Source organism: Macrotis lagotis, chromosome 1 (genome assembly GCF_037893015.1).
Source record: "Macrotis lagotis isolate mMagLag1 chromosome 1, bilby.v1.9.chrom.fasta, whole genome shotgun sequence".
NCBI classification, from domain to species: Eukaryota; Metazoa; Chordata; class Mammalia; order Peramelemorphia; family Peramelidae; genus Macrotis; species Macrotis lagotis.
Genome location: NC_133658.1, coordinates 278,890,871 through 278,917,837, shown reverse-complemented (window position 1 = coordinate 278,917,837; position 26,967 = coordinate 278,890,871). Strand labels below are relative to the sequence as shown.

Here is a 26,967-nt window from a genome sequence, read left to right as displayed (position 1 = left end):
CTAAGGAAGGCTTTCTTCTCCTGCACTTCCCAGGTAACTGACAATCTTATCTCACTAAATACAAAAGATCAGTTCACTCACTCTAACAAAACATATTTCTTGTCACCCTTATTTGCCAAACTGTCCACGTACCAGTCCAAGGGTTGATAATTTGAAGGGTCTTTCATCTAAGTGGCTTAGAACTAGCTAGGTGGGGTAGGAAGACCAGTTGGCAAATAGGCAGGGCTAAGAAATCAGGGAGGAGTTTATGCTGGTACTCAGAAGCTATTATATAGAAAAGAACAGTGGACACATGAGAGGAACTCCCAACATGGAGAGGTCAGTCCAGCTATTCCTGGTAGGATGCTTCTGGCTCTTCACTCTTCTGTGCTGGGCTGAAAACTCATGCCCAGGTAAGCAATGATAATTCCTTTCCAGCTATATATATTTTTTTTAATTTATTTAAGGCAGTGGGGTTAAGTGACTTGCCCAGGATCTCACAGCTAGGTAATTATTAAGTGTCTGAAGCTAGATTTGAACTCAGGTCCTCCTGACTCCAGGGCTGGTGCTCTATCCACTGCTCCACCTAGCTGCCCTTCCAGCTATATTTAATTTCCAAGGACAACTCAACTCCCCTCAGGAAGAGCCACAGGGAATGGCCAATGAGTCTTGTCTCCTCTTCATACCACCAGGGATAGCTAAAATTCCCCCATATCAGGGACCTCCTTTGGCTTCCCAGAGCAGAAAAATCGAGTGGGGGGGCGGGGGGATTGCCCTTCCTTTGACTTCCCAGAGGTGGGGAAACCTGGGGCGTTGCCAGTCAAGATATTAGTGAGCCTGAAGAACTTCCCAGGAATTTAGCTGATGGCCTGTAAGCCTGAAGTTGACTGAGTACAGTGTTTCATGCAGGTAAGAATTCCCAATCCACAAAAATCCAGGCTCACTATAGAAATCAAATGTAGATAGAAACACCTTGTTCTACTCCTCAGTTATTTTATAAAAGGATCCTTCACTTTGAAAAGCAATTCCTCATAGAACTCTTTTAATAACAGAATCCTTTAAAATGCATTTTTTCTTGTGTAATGGAAGGTCACCTGTTGTCAGTATCTGTGTCACTGAAAGATTAGCAATTTCAGAGAATCTTGCTTATACTCAATTTCAACTCTAATGCATGTTTATTTGATCTTAGGTTTCCACTTATTAGGACTATGACTATAGTAGGTCTTTAATTAATATTTGTTAAGTGAATGGTAAAGATAAGTAAATATTCTTAAGTTTACAGTTGCAAAGGCTTTCCTTTCCTGAAAATTTTGATTCAGGTTATTGCTCAAAGAGATAGATTAGATTGGATAGATAGAAAAGATAGAGATAGAGTTAGTTAAATGAATGCATGGATGAATAAGTAAATAAAAGAATAATTTTCTTATATTAACATTAAAAACATTGCCATGAATCAAGTATTTACTCATTTTTCTTCCCTGCTGGAAACACATATGCAATGTGATAGTTTGAGATTGAAAATTGCAGTTATTTCAGACAGGGTCTTTTCTCCTGCTTCTACTGATTAAAGAAGGCAGCAGCTTCTTGGACCTTCCAGTCTGAGCCTAGGTCCTCTTTGCATATTTCAGAGATGAAGGTGACCAGTCTGGATTCCTTAGAAAAGGCCCTCATAATCCAAGGGTGCTCAGGAGTTCCAGGGCAAAAGGGAGAACCTGGCATTGCTGGAGCAAGAGGTATGTCATTGTCCCAGAAGAGCCTTTGCTTGGGAGGGAAGAAGAAAAAGAACAAAGAGAGAGACTATGAAGAAAGGGAGGGTGTGTAGGGGGGGGAGAGAAAAAGGAACAGAACCCCACCTCACCCCACCTCATTTCTCCTGTCTCCATTCATCTCCCCACTCCTATCTGGACTTGAACCCAGCTAAGAGCAGCCTTTGTCTTCATTCTGGGGTCCTAAAAGCCTTCATTCTTGTGTTTGCAGGACTATCGGGTCCCCCAGGAAACCCCGGCAAAGCTGGTCCAAAGGGAAGTAAGGGTAAGAGAGGACAATGCTTCAGAATCTTTGATACATATATATATATATATATATATATATATATGTGTGTGTGTGTGTGTGTGTGTGTATATATATATATAACTATCAGCATAAGTTCCCCTATACCTGCCTCTATTTCAATTCTACACCCATTTACTAAGTGCTTTATTTGTGTAAATTACTGGACTAAACCACTGACAAAATACCTTGTGATGTGGAGGAGTGACCAGTTTGTATATCACTAAAAAAGGAAAAATTTGGTAAAGTCAGAGGGAGAATTTATTTTGCTGTTACCTGCTTTTTCGGATCTGAAAGGGGAGAACTTAAAAAAGGAAGTACAGATATGGCAACTTGTTTTGCATTTTGCATTCAAATCCTCATCCTTGCAGAAACAGGAAACTGATTGGTGTCACAGAATTTAGTGTTTTCAATTTTAAATTATTGGCAGATAGAAGACACTGTATAGAGTGTGACACCTACTGGTGAAGTATCTGCCAGACATCATAGATTCCCCTTCATTAAATAATAGTTATTAAGGAGTTTGGAGGTCAGTCATGAATATCCAGATTAAAGGAGGAAAGGAGGGCTCCCAGGTACTGAAAAGGTTCTAGTCTCAGAAAGGGATAGTATACAGATAGGAAGTTAAAGCTTTTCCTGGAGCTCCCTAACAATTTTGTTCATCAATAGAATTGTCAAACATGCAGTCCACCCACACCTGAATACTGCCCAAACAAGATGAAAATATAATTGTGAAATATTTAACAAAACAAATAAAAATATAATAAAACAGAAAATATTGCATCTTAAAATTAATTCGATATATGACCCATAGGGATCTTTACGTACATATTATTCATTCCTGTTTCTACAGTACAACATCCATTGTATCATGGTGCTGATCACCAATTTAGCCATTTACTCTCCCAAGAGTTTCCAATTCAGACTCTGGAGATTTTTTTTTTGAACAGAATAATCTCCAACTTTACAATGAAAATTGAAGGGGAAAATGGTACTCTTATTTTAGAAATACTCTTTGCATCCTTCTTTGATGAGTTATATCTATTATTTTTTATAATCCATATTGTTTGTTTTTCCTTGGGATGTCTCCAGAAAGAAATATGATTTTCACAGCAACCCCTCACTCATACTCAATCTATGTGCTTTTCATGATCACTTCCCTGATGTCATGGTCTTCTTCAAGAATGAAGGACAAACAACATCATCATATCTACATTTTAAAAAGTTATAATTATACATACTTCCAAGAGACATTAAGCATGTTCATGTGCATACACACACACACACACACACACACACACACACACTCACTTACACAATTATTGTTAAATCCTCATAGTACCTAATAAATGCAGCTTCCTCCAGTGGAGAATTCCCACTGGGAAGGAGGTCAGGAGTGCCAGACCAATGATTACACTTTTGTTTTCTACCCAAGTTCCCAATTTTTTATGGAGTCAAAGATAAAAGGTTTTTGGATTGCTGTGATTCCTTTCCTGGGCACACAGATCATTGGTGAATACAGAGAATAGAGAACCAAAACTTTATAGGAGAAGAATCAGGAAAGAAGAGACCCTAGAATGAGTTCTATTCTACTTATGTTCATTTTGAAGTAAACACTCACAGAATCCTGGTAGTAACCCCAAGAGGTCATAAAGAGGTCACCTGCCTCTAATCATTCATCTCACTATGATTGAATTAAAAGGCTGTGGACATACCAGTGGAAAAGGCATAGACCTTTCTCTCAAGGAATTAAGGAGATAATTCAGGTACACAAATATATATATATATAAAATTGGGGTTCCCTAAATTCTGTGCTGGTTTTCTCCCCTAATCTCAACCACATTGGATTTTCAGAGGGGCAGCAGCTAGAACTATTTTCATGGTTCTAGTAGTAGTAACCTTGAGAATGCTAGGTGGTGAAAAGGTAAGGAAGGTGTTGAGGTGTAGTCTTACTACTATTGTTTCCAAACCGCTTCAATGTACTTCACAGATGGCACAATTTACTTAACAAATGCATTTACTCAAAAGGTAAGGTAAGAACAATAACTGAATAACATTCCATTCAAAAACCCAGAATGTACTCCCTTAAATACATGTAGTACCCATAAGAAAAGTGGATGCTAATTTAAAGTAACTTGGTAGTGAAGCATACCTGTAGGAAGAAACATGTGACCAAGGCAACTTAGAACTCTGAAAATGTAGGCATTAATGTGCTTTATTCTCAGGATCAGTCCTTACTATGATTCACTAATAGTAACAGATGCCACTGTTGGTTTGTGGCAGGTATGTTGGACATAAAGCTCTATTTCTAAACTGGACTGCTCCACTACTATAAGTCCAGATCACCACTTTGCTAGAATGGGGTTGTGTACACCTTCAGAAAGGGTAAATAACCTTAACTTGGAATTTGCAGAAATTCTCCAGGACTGTTCCTTTGGCTAGACCTTGAAGGGTTTTCACTCCTAGGTAACAAGTATCAGGTAAAAAAATATATGTAGCCTCTCTTCCATCAAGTTTTCTTTGATTGGATTTTCTTTCCCAAATCCAATAACCTTCCCTCAATTCTCAGTCATCTTGACTTCTCTGTAACCGTTGACTCTGTTGATTTTTCTCTCTCTCTCCCCTTGCTATTCTTCTCTCTAGGTTTTCTGGATGCCACTTTCTCCTGGTTCTTTTTCTACCTGTCTGACCTCTTCTCAGTTTCTTTTGATGGTTTTTCCTCTAGATCATGCCCTCTAACCACAGATGTTCTTTAAGATCCTTCCTGGAATCTCTTCTCTTCTCCCTCTATAATATTTACCTTGGTGATCTCATCAGCTCCCATGGATTTAATTATCATCTCTATGCTGATAATTTTCAAATCTACTTTTCCTGCTCCAGTCTCTCTGCTGACCTCCAATCTCCATCTCCAACTACCTTTTAGACATCTTGAACAGGATATACAAAAGACAGTTTAGATTCACTATGTCCAAAATAGAATTCATTATCTTTCTCCTCTAAACCCTTCCCCTTTTCAAACTTCCCTGCCAATAGTGTTAAGATTTGCAACCTAAGAGTCATTCCAAACTCTCTACTCTCACTCTCCATAGTCAATCTATTGTCTAAAACTGCAATTTCATCTTTGTCCTATCTCATTTGTGCCTCCTCTCTTCCAACACTGCTACCATTCAAGCAAAGGCCATCATCACCTCCTTCCTGGACTATTTGCCTCAAGTCTCTCCCTACTCCAGTATATCCTCACTTCAGCCATCAAAGTGATTTTCCTAAAGTTCAGATCTGACCATGTCACCCCTCTTTCTATCACCTCCAGAATTAGATATAAAATCCTCAGCTTGGCATTCAAAGCCCATTATAATCTAGACCCCTTCCACCACCACCTTTCCAGTCTTCTTAGATCTTACACCCCCATACACACACACACACACACAAAATGTATTCTTTGATCCCATGACACTGATCTCCTTGATATTCCACAAACAAAGCAATCCAGTTTTTTACTCTAAGCATTTTTACTGGCTGTCCTTTATTCTGTGAATAAGACTTCTTCTGGCTTCCTTTGAGTCTCAAATAAAATGCCATCTTCTAAGAGAAGTTTTTCCCAACCTGCCTTAATTCTAGTTCCTACTCTCTTTTAGTTCTTTTCTATTGATTCTGTATATGGTTTTTTTATATACAGTTGTTTACAGAATGTCTTCCCTGGATAGATTGTGAATTCCTTCAGAACAAGGATTGCTTTTTCCCTTTCTTTGTATCCCTAGCTATTAGCATAGTGTCTGGAACATTGTAGAAACTTAATAAAGGTCCATTAACTGCTGGTTTTGAAGCTGGATACTCCTGATGAGTGTTTTAACCAGTACACTTACTAATTCCTCATCTCTGCAGGCTAAGCCACAATCAAGAATAACCCTAAAGTCTCTCCATTTGCCCATTAATTACAAAGAATTCCAGGCTTCAGGGTCATCCAATTTATTAACTTAGAAGTTCTTTCATGCAAGTGAGCAGCTGGGAAATAATGCACTGAGATTGTCTTTGCCCTAGAATAAGTGCTTTGTTTCAACTGGTTGCTTTCTTCGTGTTTTTCATCTTCAAGTCTCACATTCCTTTTCAATCAGCAATGCCAGTATCTGAAAGGAAGCAAAATCTTACATAAATGGATAGGAAAAAAGCACAAAATGTCCTTAAATGTTCCCTGGTCGATTGATATACTTGTCCAAGGTCTATCAATGAAGTGGGTGGAGTCTCAATCTTTTCATATCACAGGGATCTAGGCCAAGGTTATGCTGCTGTCCCTAACTCCAACTTGAGAACTTACACCCACCCCTAAAATTAACCTTCCACAAATTTATTTTTTTAAAAGTATACTTCTACATCTGTTCTCTATGCATAATTCCCTTCCTTCTTTCTTTCCTTCCTTTCTTTCCTCTCTCCCTCCCTCTTTTCCTTTCTCTCCTTTATCTCCCTCTGTCCACACAAGGAGCCATACCCTTAATAGTTGAGGTATATGGACTGGATTTCTTTTTTATGGATCATGCATCCAACTTTCATTATTGATCATTGAAAATTCTTGGCAAATGCTTTCACTCTGGTCAGTCTTGCATAGGTCCAAAAATTTCATTTTTCACAACATAATAGGAATGTTTCTGGACATCCCTCTTAATCATGGCCCCAGTTCTGAAAACCATCGTAGTTCAGGTCATAAGTGATGCCAACTAGCAATCTGGCAACATTTTTCCCATGACCCACCAGGGAGCTTCCAGAAACTAAAGTCTTTGGGTTCTGCAGGGGATTATGGTTGCAAAGCTGAGTAGAACAATTCAATCACTCTACTGATGACTAGACAGGTTAGCTATACTTTGTGACACAAAGTTGTTGTCAAAAAAATCACTATACTGGTTTTATGTCTGCTAGCATTGCTTAAACACCGAGGTGCCTGATGATATGGGAGGGAATCACATCCTGAAGGTCAAAGAATCCCATAGCATTCAGACCTTTACCAGAAGTCCTATTTTCAGAGGTGACTAAGTGGCACAGTGGATAAAGCACTGGTCCTGGAGTCAGGAGTACCTGAATTCAAATCTGGCCTCAGACACTTAACAATTACCTAGCTGTGTGGCCTTAGGCAAGCCACTTTAACCCCATTGCCTTGCAAAAAATCTAAAAAATTTTTTAAAAATTTAAAAAAAAGAAGTCCTGTTTCCTACCAGATCAGGTCATGGAGTAATGATGTTCTAGAAAGGTCAATAAGAAGGATGCCTTTGCACAACATTCTCCTTGTTATAATCAACATGATATGCATGTCATGCTATCATTCATTTAATGTTGTTATCTTTTTCAATTATACAAGACAATAACATGGACCATGACTTAAATTAATTCACTCTGGCTTTCATTGATTGGCCAACAAAAGGTCCCACTCCAAGTTTCACTTGATCATTGTTTGGATTCTGATGACTCAGAGTGAGTGAAAAGAGCAATTGTTTCTGTTTTGACCAAAAACTTTGAGGGTCTTTCCCTTCCAGATAAAATTTATTTATTTATTTGGGGGGGCATGCTAGGTAAAAGAGGTCATTCTTTACCTCATCTTAACCTATCCTTAATACTGAATTGCCTCAGACAAACTGAGACCTGGAAAAGACTTTAGCTTAAACAGGTCAAGGTCTCCCTTTGCATTCGGGGCCATCTCCAGGCATCCTGATCCTTATCTTGCCACTGGACCCAAATAACCTCAGAGTAGAGAGTGAGGCTGATGACTCTGCACAGTCTTAAATTCAGTTCTTGCAAGTCATGACATCTCCTTCCTGATGTCCTGGTCCTCTTCAAGAATGAAAATCAAACAACAACAACAACAACAACAACAACAACTTACAAAGTACTGCTCTACCCTTTATATGGTCCCAGGAAATAAGTCTATAGTTGTAGTCTATACATGACTAACCAAAGGTATGAAGAGAAAAAAAAGGAGGAAGCTCATTCTCCTAACTTAATTGCAGTTAATCCCCTAAATTGTTAGTTAGGATTATAATGCTTTGCTTATCACCAAATGTAAATTAGACAGATTCCAGGGAAGTGTGTAGTTGGCAATACTTATTGGTCATAATCCACATCAAGAAAGTAAATTCCCAGAACAAGCAGGGAAGGACATTTCCAGAACAGTCAAGAATTAAAACTGCTTTTCTTCTTCCAGGAAATAAAGGAGACCCCTGGATATCATCTTCTTTTGGTAAGAATATTCCCTATAATTACCCATGACAAGTTTGGAGATAAATGTGTGAAGAAGAAAAACAATCTTAGTTTGAGGGGGTCCTTGCTCTATAGGCCCCAGATTGTAGGGCACAATCTTGACAGTGTGGCATAGGAGCTGGTAGTCAATAGAACTCTGAGCTTGAAGTTAGGAAGACCCAAGTTCAAATCCAGCCTCAGATACTTCCAAGTGACCCATGACAAATCACTTACCTTTTGTCTGCCTCAGTTTACTTAATTGTAAAATTAGGATAATAACACCTACCCCACAGGTAGGTTGGCTGATAAGAGGTGCTATATAAAGACTTATTACCTTCCTTCCCCAATGTTCCAGATCCCTAGCTAGCGGCTCTCTGATACTTTCAAAGTTCTTGAAAGGAAAGGTGAGAATAACTGAAATGGAAGGCCAAGGTAACAAAATTAAGTTGTCCCTCTAAGAGGGCTTTTTTTTTTTTTTTTTGGATTCTAGGATCACAAGTTTAAAAAATGGACCCAAGTGCCCAGGAAGCTTCCTAACCTCTTTGTTTTTCCCTTATTCAATTGTGTTTGACTCTTCATGACCCTGTAAACCAATTTTGTCCATGTAGTTTTCTTGACAAAGATACTAGAGTGGTTTGCCATTTCCTTCTCTAGTAGATTAAGGCAAACAGGTTTAAGTGATTTACCCAGGATCACATAGCTAGTAAGTGTCTGAAGCCGTATAGAAAATCAGGTCTTCTTAACTCTGGATTTAATGCCCTATCTAATTATCTACCTAACTAGCCCATGGAAGAATTACCATAAATTTTTTAAGAGATAGGGGAATTCACAATTTAGCAAGGAAGCAATGTTTTGAGATAATTAGTCTTATATTGGAGTCAGGTCAGAGATCTCTGCTGGGTGTCTCTTGAGAGCACTGGTCTGTGCTTGATTTGTTGAAAGGTAGAAGAAGAATGGAGGAAAGAACTACCAAGAGAGGTGAGGACAAGAGAAAAAGAACCAATAGTCTCAGTTTCTTGCAACTCTTATACATATACTTGAGGTAAAATCAAAGGAGCTAACATGAACCCTGTGTCCCATGTCTCTGTCCTAGTTCTTGTTCCCCATATATCACATATGAACTTTGTCCCATTTTTCTTTCACCTACAGAGGCAAAAGATCTGGAAAACATGCTGTGTAAGAATGGTAAGTGTGACCCTGGATGGCAGGAGAAGCAGCTAAAAGATACCACTGACTTAAGTCTAAAACTTATTTACTACCTGTGTGACTTTGGGCAAATCCCTTAACTCCTCTGGTTCTTTTTTCTTACCTGATTTTTGGTCCCTTCCAGGTCAAAATCTATAATACTATGGGAATGGCCCCTCCAAGGATGGGAGTTTTCAGGATAATGCCCATTCTGTGAAAATCTGGGTCTAGAGAGGGGCCATCAAGGCTCCATCAGCCTCTAGAACACCTGAAATGACTTTCTCCATCACTTTGTAGGCTTAGGTTTATAAATATGGAATTCCAGAACTAATTATTTTGTCTTGGACACTGGTAGCTACTACCAAGGGAATAGTTTGGTCTAGGTCAGGATAAGGACTGGCCTTGTGATTTCATTGATATAGTGAACTTCTAGAAGAGGAAATTCCCACTTCTTATGCAGATTGGCACTTTTGCTTTGATTTACAGTGTTAGAGAGTTGGTTAGAGCATTAAGACTTAAAGTGATCTGCCCAGTATGACAGAATCAGGATGTGCCAGGCAGAAAAAAGGTCACCTTATTCAGATGACAACTCTATGTGTTTTGCTACACTACTTCTCTTCAGGTTACAACTAAAAATTTTTTTAAAATTTTAAAAAGCAACACAGGACTTGCCCTTAAGACGCATGCAGTCTATTTGTCTACAACTCACATCATTAAATATATGAGATAAACCATGATTAGGACAAAAAAAGAAAGATTGAGACAGAGTTCTAAAAGGAACTAGAGGAATTCAGAGATCACATTCAATAGGAGGGGAGCAGAAAAAGATAAAGGAAATGGAGACAAGGGATAAGCAGACTTCATAAAGCAAGTATTCAAGTCTTAATAGATAAAGATCGCAAGAACAGGGAGTGTGTTCCTTAAATGACAGAAGGAGGGGATCAGGGAATAGCTAATGATTCAGTCTGGCTAGAAAGTTAAAGCATATAAAAAGAAATTAGAGTAAATTAAAGGTAGATTGGGGCCATATTGTGAAGGATCTTACATATAAGTCTAGGGAATTTGCATTTTTCTATGACCTTTGGAGAGTCCCTAAAGGTTTTTGAGCATGAAGTGACAGAATCAGACAATACATTAAGAAGGTGAATTTTGTAGCTGAATAAAGGATGGATTGGAGAGAGGAGAGAAAGGAGTGAGGGAGGCTGTTTCAGTAGTCCAGATCAAAAGTAATAAGGCGAGGTAGCTAAGTGGCGCAGTGGATAAAGCACCAGCCCTGGAGTCAAGAGTACCTGGGTTCAAAACCGGTCTCAGAAACTTAATAACTACCTAGCTGTGTGGCCTTGGGAAACCCACTTAACCCCATTGCCTTGCATAAACCTAAAAAAAAAAAGTAATAAGGCACTGAACTAGTGTAGAAGCTGTATGAGTAAAGAAGAGGTGTTAAGGAGACAAAACTGATAACACTTGGCAATTGATTATAGGCAGAGTGGTAAGGAACATGAGGGTGATGCCTGGTCAACAAAAATAGAAAAGTTGAAAAGAGGGGCAGCTTTAGGAGGGAAGATGCTGAGTTCAGGTAAGAACATGTTTTGAAGTGCCAATAGAAGTCAGTCATTTGGAGATGTAAAACTAGAGACTGGGGAGAGATTAGGATTAGAACTATAGATTTGGGAGTCATCTGCATAGAGATGATCATAGAAGCCATGAGAGTGGATGAGACCAGTAAGAGGAGAGAGAGAGAGAGAGAGAGAGAGAGAGAGAGAGAGAGAGAGAGAGAGAGAGAGAGAGAGAGAGAGTGTCAAGAAAAAAAGTCTTGGGTACACCTTTTTCCACGTAGGCATTTCCTTCTCTCCAGGACCAAAAACCTGCAAGGATCTACTAGACCAGGAGAAGATCCTGAGTGGCTGGTACACCATCTATCCCTATGACTGCACCCCCATGACTGTGTTCTGTGACATGGACACTGATGGTGGAGGATGGACAGTGAGTGATTACCTCCAGGAAGAGGCTGGCCCTTGCCCAAATCATTTTCTTTCTCTAAGCTTCTGTTTCTCTATTTTTAAGAGGAGGAAGTCGAACCAAGTATTCTCTAAGGTCACTTCCAATCCTGACATCCTACAATTCTATGGAGAGAGCTAATACCCCAAAGTTAATCACATTTTGTGAGGAGCCTGCTCAAAGTCTCTTCTCATCATTAATATCTGAACAGAAATCCCTTTAACCATTTCCCGGATCTACCTAAAGACTTTCAATGAGGGAAAACTCATTTTCTCCCAAGGCAACCCCTTAAACTATGGAAATTCTTTATGCTAGTTATGGTAGGCAGCAAGTATCAGTAGCCACAAGGGACTGGGAAAGAGGGAAATCCCTTTCCCACCCTCTTTGTATAAGATCTTCTTCCAACTAATGTTTGTCCATTTTCAAAGAAGATCACCCACCCCAGGGAAGTTATGCTATGATAAGCCCATGATTTGGATTTGAGTAAGGGGAGGCTGTGCTAAGTCACCAGCTTTATTTTCTCCTTCAGAGCTAAGTCCAGTGGACTGATATGAATCAGGATGACTGGAGAGGTTCCTGGATGTGAGACCCGAGTGACTTGCCCAAGGTCACACAGCTAGTAAAGTCAAGTGTCTGAGGCAGGATTTGAACTGCTGTCTCCTGACTCCAAGGCCAGTGCTCTACTCACTGAGCCACCTAGCTGCCTCAAAGAAGAAGGGCTTTTCTTTCAACCACACCCTTCCCAGGATGGTGGTCATCAGTTAGAAAGAGAAATACTCTTATCCATGTATCACTTCTGATAGACTTTTGCTTTCACAGACTTCTAATTTATTTCTAGGACTATCTAAATCCTGAATTTATATGCCAGACTTACAGGGAATAACAATGTTCTTCCCCTTTGCCCTAGCAGCTTTAAATCTCTACACCAACAGCTATTGATGCAACATTCTGTCTCCTCAAAGTCAAGAATACTTCTTCTCTTATTTTGTCACATTCATAAGCCTTAAAGAATATGTATACCCAGTTTAGCATTTCTGCTGACCTACTTGGTTTCACAGTAGGTTTATAAGGGGCAGCTAGGTGATGCAGTGGTTAGAGCACTGGCCCTGGAGTCAGGAGGACCTGAGTTCAAATTCAGCCTCAGACACTTAATAATTACCTAGCTGTGTGACCTTGGGCAAGCCACTTAACCCCACTGCCTTGAAAAAAAAAACCAAAACATAGCAGGTTTATAGCAAATCTAACTTGAAAGCAACAGATATAGAAATGTTCACACTTAGCTAAAGCAAGAGGGAAAAAGCAGTTTAGCAAGGAAGCAGAAGAGGTTCTTCCTATATGTCTGTAGGTCTGGTCTTTTGGGCTGATTCTCTTCTCCTCAAAGCTTCAGATCACTGAGCTGCCCTTCTGGATCTTGATGCATCACCACACACTCCAGGCTTTTTTATAGACTCTCTCATAAATCTCTCACCATGACCCTTGCTACCATCTCAACTCTACTATCTTCTGGCTTACTTATCTCTTGGGTCTTTTCTTTTTCCTACTTCAAAGTCAAATTGTCCCTTTCCTAATTCTCTGTCCTCCCAAAGTCAGGTTACATTCTACTAAGGCAAAATCTCTCTTTCTATGATTTCTACCTATTGATCCTGGACCTGTGTTCTGGGATGCTATAGAACAATTCTAATTCTTCATCCATATAACAACCCTTCAGGTACTTCTTTTTTCCAGACTATACCTATCCACCTTTGTTCCTCTACCATAGGTTTTCCAGAGACGAGCTGATGGATCTGTGAATTTCTTCCGAGACTGGGCTGCCTACAAGAGAGGTTTTGGCAGTCAACTAGGGGAATTTTGGTTGGGGAATGAGAACCTCCACCGTCTGACAACTCAGAGTAAAAAATTCATCATCTCTACCTATAGTCCCCTGGGTCCAGGCAGAGGGTTTGTGTTCATAGATATCGGGCATACCACAGTAGATTGGTGCCTGAATGATATGATGTGAATGTCCCCTTTCCCAAAAGTATCTCTCTCTCTTCCTATCATAGAGAAGATTAATAATAGAAAATCATTCCTTTAGCTTAGAAGGATCTCTAGTCAACTCAAGGCAGTCAATCAATTTAATCTAACAAGCAGGATGTATTTACTTAGGCTTTGTTTCTATGGATTTTTTTTCCTTCACACAGTCTTTCTAGAAATGTGAAATTTGGAATCTATAAATATTAATGTAACTATTTACAGGCTTAATGTCAATTGACAAACATAGACAGGCTTCAAATACTGATCATATACTTATCTAATATTGATGGTCTCAATATAAACGAGACTGGGAAAGGTACAGACTATGCTCATGGACAAATTCAGGGATAATATTTATTGGTTCAACTTCTCACAGGAACTCTGAGAGCTGGGGAAATCCAAGCAGCCCTATTAATGGGAAGTGAATAAAGAAGATAGAAATGGGGGTGGCTAGATGTCACAGTGGATAGAGTACCGGCCCTGGAGTCAGGAGTACCTGAGTTCAAATCTGGCCTCAGACACTTAATAATTACCTAGCTGTGTGGCCATGGGCAAACCACTTGCCTTTCAAAAAAAAAGCCTAAAAAAAGAAGCTAGAAGTGTAATAAATTAAATCCATTGACTGAAACTTCAAGTCCTAAAGACAATTCAGTCTGGAGACAGCAGGGTATCCTTAGGAAGGAGGTGTTAACTAAGAGAACACAATTTCATACCCTTTCTAAACAGAAAACAATGAACTTCGAATCGACCTCCAAGACTTGCAACAAAACCATTTCTTTGCCAAGTATGCATCATTCCAGATTCTAGGAGAAACAGAGAAATATAAGCTGATTCTTGGAAACTTTGTGGAAGGGAATGCAGGTGAGTTATCATATTTCTGTGACAGGTAGAGGGCTTGAGAGAAGAGGTAAAGGGTCATGTATTCAAACAAAGACCCCACAAAGACCCATACCTTAAGAAAGAAAGAAAGAAAGAAAGAAAGAAAGAAAGAAAGAAAGAAAGAAAGAAAGAAAGAAAGAAAGAAAGAAAGGAAGAAAGGAAGGAAGGAAGAAGGAAGGAAGGAAGGAAGGAAGGAAGGAAGGAAGGAAGGAAGGAAGAAAGAAAGAAAGAAAGAAAGAAAGAAAGAAAGAAAGAAAGAAAGAAAGAAAGAAAGAAAGAAAGAAAGAAAGAAAGAAAGAAAGTTTTTCTACCATCTTGCCCCTGTAATTCTGGCATCCATTTCTGCTTCCTAGGCCAAGGCTTTCTGCCTCCCTACAATCTATGACTTAGGTACAATCCCAAGGATATAAAAGCTCTCTGAAAGAGCTTAAGACTCTCCAAGGTTCTGATACTTGCTCCATCACTCACTTTGGGCAAATCAAGCCTCAATTACATATCTACAAAAAGAGGGGATTGGAAGTGATCATCTCTAAGGTGTCCCAGTGGTATGTGATGTTATGATCTATTAAAATGAGGAGACCACAGGTCCTTAAGAACTGACAGCCCCATTGCCCATTTGAGGCTCTCTATGACATAATTATGAAGAAATGGCAATGTAAAACTTAATGGCTGATTTCGCATTTTAGAATAGCTTCTAAAAGTCACAGAATTGATATATCCCCAAGAACAGGAAAACCTAAAAGGGATGATGATCAGTCAATATATATATCAAAAACACTTGGTTAGGGAAAGGAGTACCCTGAAAGGGAAGTCTTGTAGAAATTCTGTGAGAGATTGTGAGGTGTGGGGTAAAGAAGATAGGACTAGATTATTTGGGGAGGTATAGAAAGGCCCTGGATATCATAAAAGGCTTCTTCCCTTGGAGACATAGAATAAATGCTTAAAATACTTGCTGATTTGCTTCCTTCTTTCCTATACAGTTAGTCCCAATCCTTCCCCTGAGCTCCAGCCCCATATAACAGACCAAGATGTTCCACCAGCACTTCAGACTCAATATATCCAGAATTTGAACTTTTCATCTTCTCCATTAAACTTGTCCCTCCTCCCAGTTTTCATATTTCTGTCGAGAGCACCACTAACTTCCCAGAGCATCTGATTCAAAACCAAATCTTTGAATTTTCTTTCTCTTCTATCCCCTGATGCAGTTAGTTTCCAAATCCTATGTTCTATAAGAGGAAAGGGATCAAGCCAAAAAAGCATCCACCATGTGCAAAGCATAGGGCTAAGCACTTTATAAAGTGCTTTGTGCCATTTAATCCTCATTACTCTGTTAAAAAGTAGGTGCTATTATTATTTCCATTTTAAAATTGAGGAAACAGAAGTGGACAGAGGTTAAGTGACTTGCCCGGGGTCATTCAACTAATAAGTATCTGAGGCTGGATTTGAACTAAGGTCTTTCTGACTCTAAATTTAGCCACTACAACCTCTCAATTCTGTCCCCTTCTCTTTACTTGGAATTCTACCACCTCAGCTCAGGCCCTAAACACCTCTGACATGGACTATTTTAATAGCTTCTTAAGTGGTCTCCCTGTCTCCAGTCTTTCCCCTTATTCATCCTTCACACCATTCCCAAAAAAACTCTTCCTCAAATACAAATTTGACCATGCTATTCTCTAGCTAAAAAACTTTAATGTCCCCCATTGCCTCCAGCATAAAATGGAGAGACATTAGTCTAACATTTAAGACCCTTTATAGTTTGCCTCCAGCTTCCTTCCTCATTTCATATTAGGCCATCATTCTCCTTACATTGCAGTCAAATTGGATTCCTAGGTAATCCCTGAATTCAATATATTAATTCTTCCCTCTTTTTATTCATTCAAGCTTTCACCCATTCCTGGGCTGGTTGCCCTTGCTCCTCATCTCTGCATTTCTTATCTTTTTTTCAAGAATCAGATTAGGTACCTTATTTCTATGAAGCTTTTCTTATATTCTCAACTTCTAGTGCTCTCTCTCCTCCTCACTGTAATTTATGACCTGTGTGACCCTGAGCAAGTCAATTAAACACTCTGAGCTAGGTTTCCTTATCTGAAAATAGAATTGATACCCTCTGAGGTCCCTTTCAGCTCTAAATCATCCCATATCATCTATCACCATCTCCCTCCCTCTCTCTCTCTCTCTTTCTATTTCTCCATCTCTCCATCTCTCTTCTTACCCAGAGATGTTAGATGGTTACCCAATTAATCAGTGGTAGAGCCAGGACTTAGACCCTAGTGTCCCTGGGCCCAGTCCATTGTACATTTCTCTAATTCCCTTTGTATACTTTTGAAACATCATGGAGCTGTACAGAGCTGAACAACTAAGACTTTTGATTGTATGTCAATCTCTGCAGGGGACTCAATGTACTACCACCAGAACAAACCATTTAGCACCAAGGACCAAGACAATGATGAGAATGTTGGCAACTGTGCCCAGATTTTCAAAGGTGCCTGGTGGTATGGAAGTTGCCACCATGCTAATCTTAATGGACTCTACCTCCAGGGAAACCATGAAAGTTATGCTGATGGCATCAACTGGAAGACTGGCAAAGGGCTTAAGTATTCTTATAAGGTATCTGAAATGAAGTTCAGGCCTATCTAACCCCAGATATTTCATAGCTATTGAAAGAAATTCAGGACCAGATTATTAGGGGAAGGAACTACATAAGAAATTTTTTTGTTATTGTTATTCCCAACCATAGTGTAGGTGTGTGGGCATGATGAGTAGAGATGCTACTGCTCTTTTGGGGCATATTTAAAGATATTTCTACACAAATTCTAAAGGCATGAAAATGACTTAAGAATGCCTTTGGTTTAGTTTTTGTCTCCTCCATTCTCTCCACTCTATTGCCACTATCACCGTCCCAGGGCAAGTCCTCATCAACTCTTATTTGTATTATCACAATAACCTCCTTCAGTATTCCCCAATGCATATTTCTGCCCCAGCAATCTTCTCAAAACCTGATTATGTCTATTATTAAATGCACATGCAGCTAGGTGGTTGCATAATGATAGTTCTGACTGAGTTCAAATCCAGCTTCAGTGTGGCTTTGTCATTTATTCTGTTTTTCTCAGTCTCCTCAACAATAAAAAGGGTACAATAATCCTATAAACTACCTCTTACAGGATTATCTTGAGGATCAAATGAGAAAATATTTCTAAAATCACTTAGCCTGAGATATAGTAGGTTTATATAAATGCTTATTTCCTTACTATTCAGAATCTTATAATGATTTCATATCACCTACCAAATAAAAGCCTAGTCTTATCCTTTGCTTAATCATTAACTTTCTTGCCTGCGGATGTAGAATTAAAATCTCAGCTTAAAGAGACCTCAGTGGTCATCTTGTACTAAATATACATCAACAGTAATCTTCTAATCTTCTCATCAAGATCCCCAACAAGTATTCATTCAACTTAAAGATCTCTAGTGATAAGAATTTTTTTTTTTAACAAGCAGCTAAGTGATACAGTGGATAGAGCACCAGGCCTGGAGTCAGGAAGATCTGACTCAGATACTCTCTAGCTATGTAACCCTAAGCAAGTCACTTAACCTCAGTTTCTTCATCTCAGAAATAGGTGTATTGGTAGTATCTACCTCCTAGGGTTATTGTAAGGGTCAAATGAGACAATATTTGTAAAACATTTGGCCCACTCCTAGATTGTAAGCTCCTTGAAGGCAAACACTCTCTGTATCTCCAGCACTTAGCATATCACATAGGAGGAACTTAATAAATATTGATTGATTGATTACTTCATTTCATTTTTGTAAACCTCTCATTAGAAAGATTTCCCTTATGGTAACCTGAACTCTTTCTCTGCAACCTGTTGCTTCAAGGTCTTCACGTAGGACAAAGCAAAACAAATTGAATACCTCTTACACCTGACAGCCCTTCAAATACCAAAAGACATCTATCATGTCTCCCCTAACCTATTCCCAGTTCCTTCAGCTAATCTTTATATAATCCATTATATTGCATGGATTCTAATTTTCTTTCTAGGTAGAATTTTGTCTTAAGTTCCTTCTGAATCAGTTCTGAACACAAAATTTCATGAATCCAAGTAGCTGTTGAATTGAAGCGTGCTGCACCTTGAGGGAAAAGTATGACAGTGTGACAAGATGCTGTTCAAGACCATAGGGAGGCAGCAGTACATCAAATACCAGTACAATACTGATGCAGTCAAGTTTCTTTTTTATTGATACCTTTCATTTTAACATCAATTTCCAAGTGTATCACTCTTGGACTTCACTAGGCAGAGAGCCATCCCTTGTGAAAAGAGTTCTAAAGATAAAAGGGGAAGAGAGAGGAAGCATTGCAGCAAAAAACAGACCAGCATTTCAACTGTCTGATAATGTATAATGTTCCATAGCCACAGTCCTCCCCACCCCGAAAAGAGAAGAAAGGGATGTGTTTTCTCAGTTTTCCTCCGGGACCAACCTTGGTCATTATAATGACAGAGAATTCTCTTTTTACTTTTATTTGAAATTTTCTTTCAATCTACATTGTTGTAATCATTACATGTATTGTTTTACTGGTCATTCTTACTTTATTTCAAATCAGTTTATATATCTTCTTTAATTTTTACTATTCATCACTTCCTATTATGAAATAACATTTTACTACATTCATGCACATATAAATTCATCTATATGCATATGATGATAATGATATTTAGCATATGTGTATATATGTATATATGGTAAATATTTTAATTTATTTCAAACAAATACAAAATAAGAAAAGAAAAAATAAACTTTTCTATGTTCACAACAGAACATAGAAGATTCAATATAAAAACAATACATTTCGGGGCAGCTAGGTGGCATAGTGGATAAAGCACTGGCCTTGGAGTCAGGAGTACCTGGGTTCAAATCCAATCTCAGACACTTAATAATTACCTAGCTGTGTGGCCTTGGGCAAGCCACTTAACACCATTTGCCTTTCAAAAACCTAAAAAAAAAAAAAAATACATTTCCATTTCAAGAAAACCTATATAATAAATACTACACATTGTTTTCAAAACTGTCTGGCTTTTCTTTGTTTCCTTGTAGGGTTTCTTTTGTTCTCAGCTGTATACTTTTTAACTTTATTTTACCCATTGCTCTCTTTTCTCCCTTTTCCCCTCCCCACTCTAAAGAAGCTACAATTAAGTGTGAATATATATAAATAAATGTGCATGTGTATTCATATATATACATATATATATTCGTACACATAGATATATAAACTAATAATAATAATAACAATAATAATAATAATAATGTGGTGCAGTGGATAGAGCACTGGCCTTGGAATCAGGAGGACAAGAGTTTGAATCCATCCTCTGACACTTACTAGCTGTGTGATCTTGGGGAAATCACTTAACCCCAACTGCCCAGCATCCAGGGCCATCTCTGGTCATCCTGATTCACATCTGGCCACTGGACCCAATTGGCTCTGCTCCGAAAGTGAAGCTGATGACTTAGCATAGCACCCCCTCACTTGAATCCAATTCATGCCTTGTCATGGCATCACCTTTCTGATGTTGTGGTCTTCATTGAAAATGAAAGACAGACTTCCGGCCAAGATGGTGAGAGAAGATAGGCACTGCATTAAGCACTCCCTGTGTCCCCTGAAAAATAACATGAAGGAAACCTCCTAACAGAAACTCAATCAACAAAACCCAGAAAAAGAAGCTAGGAGATGAATACCTAACAACAAGGTCTGTCTCAGGGGAACTTGGGTAAACCAGGAGAGAAGACCAGAGGGTCAGTGCAGGGACAGCAGTGGGGGGGGGGGGGGGAGTCAAATGACCAACATTAGGCACAGTGACTTTGTTGAGAGGCATTGGCCTCAGAGATTTTGGTGAGAGGCAGATCGAGAGCCAACTTTAGCCATGGAGTCTTTGACCAGGGGGAGGGGAGATCTGCACACCTGGAAATCTTCCAACTCTGTTCAGGATCTGAACTGCATACTTTTGGAGCATTCTTCCAGGAACAAATGGTAGCGGCCTGCCTCACTCCCCCCAATCCCCTCAAGTACAGGTGTGGACTAAGGAGGCACTCAGTTGAAAGGAAGACTGGCTTCCAGTCCATTGTTCAAGGTCAACTCAGACCCTGCTGCCCCTCCTCCCTCCCTCCTACCCCATCCAGGATAAGGAGAGGGCTTCAATCACTGCAGAGAAAGCAACCTACACCCCGCTACTGACTGGCCCTTGGAATTACTAAACCAAATGAACAAAGCCTCTTAGGATCTTCAAAAGCAAACCTCTGCGAGTCAGCCCCTCCCCCAACATAAGATCCTAGAAAAATGAAGAGAAAATAGCAAAAAGGGGGAGTCATAGAGAAATATTTAGAAGGACCAGATTCTAACCCAGAGAGATCTGGCACTTCTGAGGAGAATATGAATTGGTCTCCAGCCCAGAAAGACTTCCTTGAAGAAATCAAGAAGGAGTTTAAAAATCAATTGGAAAAGTTGGGAAAAGAAACTCAAGAGAAAATTAGCACATTGCAAGAGAAAATTAACATCTTGCAACAAGAAAACAAAATATTGGACAATACAACTGGACAAATACAAAATGAGAATAATTCTCTCACATCTTCAATGGGGCAAATGAAAAAAGAAAATAATTCTCTCAAAACTATACTTGGGCAAATGGAAAACTCCTTCAAAAATAGAATTGACCAATTGGAAAAGGAGTTGCAAAAGGTAAATGAAGAAAATTCTTCTCTAAAAAAAGAATGCAATCTGTGGAAACTAATGACTTCATGAGACAACAAGATTCTGTTAAAACCAAAAGATCAAAAAAATAGAAGAAAATGTAAAATAACTTATCAGCAAAACCACTGACCTCGAGAATCAATCTAAAAGGGGCAACCTGAAAATTATAGGACTTCCTGAAAACATTGAAGAGAAAAAAAGCCTGTACTTAGTGATTTAGTGATGGAAAACTGCCCTGATATTATGGAACCAGAGGGCAAATTAGTTATTGAAAGAATACATCGATCCCCTCCAGAAAGAGATCCTAAAATGAAAACACCAAGAAATGTTGTGACCAAATTCCAGAACTATCAGATAAAAGAGAAAATCCTGCAAGCAACCAGAAAGAAACAATTTAAATACCAAGGAGCCACAGTAAGAATTATGCAGGACTTGGCTGCATCAACATTAAGGGACCAAAGGGCCTGGAATGAGATATTCCAAAGAGCAAGGGAGTTTGGAATGCAGCCAAGAATCCACTATCTGGCAAAGCTGAGCCTTCTCTTCCAGAGGAAAAGATAGACATTCAATGAACTGGGGGACTGCCAACATTTCCTGATGAAAAGGCCAGAGCTAAATAGAAAATTTGGATATCAAACAGGAGGCTCAAGAGACACATGAAAAGGTTAAAAAAGGAGGGGGGGGGGGGTAAAGAAAAAAACTGCTATCCAATAAGATGAAATTGGCTATATCCCCACTTGGGAGAAAGATTATCATAACTTGAGAATTGTAACTCTACTAGAGAGAATATGTTTAGCCAGAAGTGATGTACACTCATAAATTTTCTGTGATTCAGATAGAATCATTTAAAAACAATACTTCCTTAAAAGGGGGGGGACAGTAATGAGACAGGAGGATGGAGGTGACTGAATGGGGTAAATCACATTATATTAAGAGGTACAAAAGACCTATGCAATAGAGGGGAAGAAAGGAGGAGGTTATAACCACCTGAATCTTCTTCTCATAAATTTGGCTTAAAGTTAGCTTACACACACACTCAGTTAAGTTAAGAAATTTATCTTACCTTTAAAGTATTAAAAGGGGAAAAGAGGAGAGGGAACAGAAAGGGGGAGAAAAAGGGGAACTAACAGAAGGAAGGGAAGGAGGAAGGGGAAAAGGGGAAAGGGGAAAGGGGAAAGAAAGGGAGGGAGGTTGATATAGGAGGGCAAACACACTGAAGGTGGCAGTATTCAGAAACAAAATATTGGGGAATATGGATAAATAGAAAAAAGGGTGAAAATACAAACAGAGGGAAGATAGCATGAAGGACAATAAAAAGTAATTATAACTTTGAATGTGAATGGGATGAACTCTCCCTTAAAACATAAGCGAATAGCAGAGTGGATTAAAAACCAGAATCCTACAATATACCGTTTACAAGAAACTCATTTAAAGCAGAGAGATACATATAGAGTAAAAGTAAAAAGTTAGAGCAAAATATATTTTGCTTCAGCTAAAGTGAAAATCATTATCTTATTATGTAATTTTGCAATCTCTTATTCTTTATTTTTCTTCCTTAAGAATATGCTTTCTCTCTCATCACATTCAACCTAGATCAATGTATACCATGGAAATAATGTAAAGACTAACAGATTGCTTTCTGTGGGGGTGGGGGGGAAGGGAAGCAAGATTAGGGGAAAAATTGTAAAAATCAAAATAAATAAAATCTTTCTTTTATTTCAAAAAAATTGTTAAGAAGGCAGCTAGGTGGCGTGATGGATAGAGCACTGGCCCTGGAGTCAGGAGGACTGAGTTCAAATCCGACCTCAGATGTTTAATAATTACCTAGCTGTGTGGCCTTGGGCAAGTCACTTAGCTCCATTGCCATAAATAAAAAAATTAAGGGGGGAAAAAAAGAAAATGAAGGACAGGGGGCAGCTAGGTAGTGCAGTGAACAGAGTACCAGCCCTGGAGTTAGAAGGACCTGAGTTCAGATCTGCCTCAGACACTTACTAATTACCTAGCTGTATAACCTTGAGCAAGTCACTTAACCCCATTGCCTTACAAAAAAAAATGAAGGACAAACATTACATACATATATATGTTAGACCATACTTTGCTTATTTCCATTTGTCATCTATTTCTCTAAAGTAAATTAGTATCTTCCTTTGTAAGTTCAAGTCTTTCTATTTTTGTACTCCAATAAAGTCTTTCCTGAGGCAATGGAATCCATTTTGCTTCCCATTTTTGCTACTGTAAAATGGGTAGCTATGAATATTTTGGTACTTCTTTCTGTCTTTTATATGGTATGGGGATCTGCTTAGCAGTAGGATCTCTAAACAAAGGATATGAACATTTTAGTCACTTTTTAAAAACATAATTCCAAAATGATTTTCAGAGGAGCTGAACTTATTTACTCTATCAACTCTGCATTAGTGTACCTGCTTTCCAACTATTTTAACAATTTAATTATTTCCTCTCTTTTCCATTGTGTTGAATAAGAATTGAAACCCCAGAACTATTTTCACAAGATTATAGCTATAGACATGGAAGGAACTTCAAAAGACTTCAATATGATTAAGTATAACCCTAGAATAGTACAAACTGATATGCCCCATAAAAAGATTATCATATAAATTATCCCTAGGGATAAAAGTATAGGATAAATATTTTTATATATTCTTAAACTGCTTCACCTCTCTTCAAGATCATTGATGATCATGGTTATGAAGTGTCCATAAATGGTGGAACTGTGATGTCTTTCCAAACCCATTTATCCTATGCCTCTGAAAAGTAGAGGGGGATAGATAGATAGATAGATAGATAGATAGATAGATAGATAGATAGATAGATAGATAGATTAAACAACCAACTTGGGGAACATTTTTAAACTTAACCTGCATTATTAACATCATTTTCTTCCATGCTTTTTTTAAATCTGGACAATCAACAAAACAATAAATCAAGTCCTGAATTGTAGTATTTGCCAATTTTGTGGAAAAGCCCACAGTGAAAATTTAACAATGCCAAGTTTGAGTTGGCTCTAGCATAACCCTTGTTATTTTCCTCCAGGGTAGAATTGTTTTTCCCTTTCTTCAAAGATTAATTCATAAACCACATCCTCTTTGAAGCTTTTCCTGATAGTATCTCTTCTTCCATCAATCAGTTAGTGCTTATTAAGCATCTGTTATGTGCCAGACATTCTGCTAGGTATTGCAGAAACAAGGGGATAAATGGAATAGTGTCTATCCTCAAGGATTTTGTCTTCTTTTGGGGAAGACAATACGTACATTTATTTAGATTACATATAAAATAAATACAATTGTGACTTGATGGATTGGTCAATATCTTTAGATCATATGTATACATATTCTGCCTGTTTCCAATGCAAGGGAGTTGTTATCAAGCCATAAGTGATTCAGGGAATTGGACTGTGAGAAAATTCATCTAAGTGGCTGCAGCTGGGAAGAAATGATGACTCAGGAATGGCTGAACTAGAACTGAATATTGCAATTAAAATCACCCATCTCTCAGTCTCTTTTTAGGCTGCTTAGAGGGAGAGGAGGAGTACTGATGAGTGGAGGACAGTTTTAAGGTCATGCTTATAGCTGGAGTGATAACAAAGCAAGATAGGGAAGCAATGAGTGTATGGTGTACCAGCTGAGAAAGGAGCAAGGGAGGAGTTAGGGGAAGGAGATGAAGTACCATATTTCCCTGTGTATAAAGCACACCTTAATTTGGGGGCCCAAAATTGGGGAAAAAAATGTAATACATAAAGTTATTGAACTCAAGTTTTATTCATCATGAAATTCAAGGGCCTCCTGCTCATATTTTTCCAGCATCTTCTGGGCAAGTCTGGTGTGTGGACACATGCTCAGTCCATTTCCATTTTATGAACCTGAAGCACCAATTGTGTCCTCCTTTGAAATCAGTCACTTCTTTTTCATCAGCAATTCTTCTTGCTGAACCATCTTTGTGGACACAGGAATGCCAATTATCCTCTGCTCTTCAATCCATCTCTTCAATTCCCTCTCTAACTCAGGCCATTTAGCTGACTTGCCTCTCATGACCATGGCAAAAGCCATGGTGTTTTCAAGAGGGTTTCTTCTTCCTTGTAGCCAGTCTCAGATTGTTATCTCAGTTGGAGGAGGACCAAAATGATGTTCAGCAGCACTATTTCCATACACTTTTGCAAACTTGATCACTTTGAATTTGAATTCAGCACTGTACAAAAATATTTTCTTTATATTTTTTGTTCCTAGTACTAAGCACAGAGCCTCTCACAAAGCTTGATAGATATATTTGGTGATTAATTATCCCTGAGTAACAATGATTCCACATTCTTTCTGCCTCCAGTCTATAACTGCATAATCAATTCTCACCTCTGAGCAAATGCTATTGGTACCACAGTACAAAATAATCTCTCCTTAAATACCTTCCTAAAGTCCTAAGTAAAGTTGAAGTCTCCAGACTCTGTGACAAGTTAGAGTAACAAGACATCATCAACTACCACAATCACAGTCCCCATTTTCCAACTGCCTGTGGAACACATCTTAAGCTGCATACTTCCATTTAGCACTTCATTCTCAACATCCCTAAAACCCATCATCCTTCATCAGGACAACCTTACTATTGCTAACTCTCTTATCTCTAAAATGGCACCATGTTCCTCCAAGATTAGAAACTGGAGGGTTATCTTCAATTTTTTCAATTTCTGTGTTATACACCTAATTCCCATTCAGTCTTTCACCACATTCTATATATTCTTCCTTCCCAAAGTCTATTATGTTCTATTCAATTCAATAAACATTTATTAAGTGACTACATTGTGCAGACTATGGAGTGCATAAAGTCTAGATAAAAAGTGGTTCTTGTCTTAAAAAATCTTAACAGTTTAGGTTTGCAAATATAGAGTTAGAAAAGAACCTTAGAAGTTATCTAGTCCAACTCCCTTGGAGACCCAAAGATTTTAAACAGTTGTACCTAGGGTCACACAGGTATCAGAGATAGAATTTGAACCCTAGCAACCAAAGTTAGTGCCTATTCCACTGTCTCTCTATCATCATCATCATCATGTCTCTCTTAGACCATCAAGGGATAGAAAGGATCACAGAAGAAGGACAATTTTGATCACATGAAATTAAAAAGTTTTGGTAGAAACAAACATAATGCAACTAAAATTAAAAAGGAAACAGTTACTTGAGTCGGGGGGGCATGCGGGCAGGGGGAGGGAGGGGAAATATCTACAAATCTCTCTGATAAAGGTCACATTTCCAAGATACATAAGGAACTGAGTCAAATTTCCCATTAGAGTCATTCTTCAACTAATATGAATAGACACTTCCCATGAGAAGAAATTCAAGATATTTAAAGTCATATTTTTAAAAACTGTTCCTAAACACTAATAATTGGAAAAATGTGAATTAAGCAAATTTGACATTCTACTTGATACCCATCAGACTGGCAAAGCTGATACAACTGGAAGATGGCAAATGATTGGAGGTGGGGAGTGGAAGGAGGAACAGGCACACATTGATCTAGCCAGTCTAGAAATAAGTTTACTTAAGCATAATCTTTAACCCAACGATACCACTATTACATCTAAACCCAGAATTTTATTGATGAAAGAGGAAAAGTTCCTATATACACAAAAATATTGTAACTCTTTTTGTTATGACAAAGAATTAGAAACTAAGAAAGAATCTAGGAATTGGACTGTGGCTGAACAAATTTTTTGAATATATTTTTATTTATTTCACAAAATATTTCCCAATTACATAATTTTAGGGGGTTTTTTTGGCAAGGCAAATGGGGTTAAGTGGCTTGCCCAAGGCCACACAGCTAAGTAATTATTAAGTATCTGAGACTGGATACGAACTCAGGTACTCCTGACTCCAGAGCCAGTGCTCTACCCACTGTGCAACCTAGCT

The 26,967-nt window shown here is 38.6% G+C and overlaps 1 protein-coding gene across 2 annotated transcripts; it reads left to right on the top strand.

The window, feature by feature from the left end:
- Window positions 1-265: 265 nt before the first annotated feature.
- On the top strand, window positions 266-18,107 carry LOC141505126 (ficolin-2-like). 2 transcript variants are annotated; one of them, XM_074210662.1, is made up of 9 exons: window positions 266-392; window positions 1,608-1,712; window positions 1,957-2,010; window positions 8,213-8,248; window positions 9,397-9,432; window positions 11,270-11,415; window positions 13,190-13,319; window positions 14,170-14,304; window positions 16,712-18,107. In XM_074210662.1, exons 1-9 carry the CDS (start codon window positions 293-295, stop codon window positions 16,957-16,959), a joined length of 990 nt encoding a protein of 329 aa, XP_074066763.1. In that variant the 5' UTR covers window positions 266-292; the 3' UTR covers window positions 16,960-18,107. The 2 variants fall into 2 exon arrangements, with proteins under 2 accessions (XP_074066763.1, XP_074066764.1); XM_074210663.1 differs by having other exon boundaries at window positions 267-392; window positions 11,288-11,415.
- The last annotated feature ends 8,860 nt before the right edge of the window (window positions 18,108-26,967 follow it).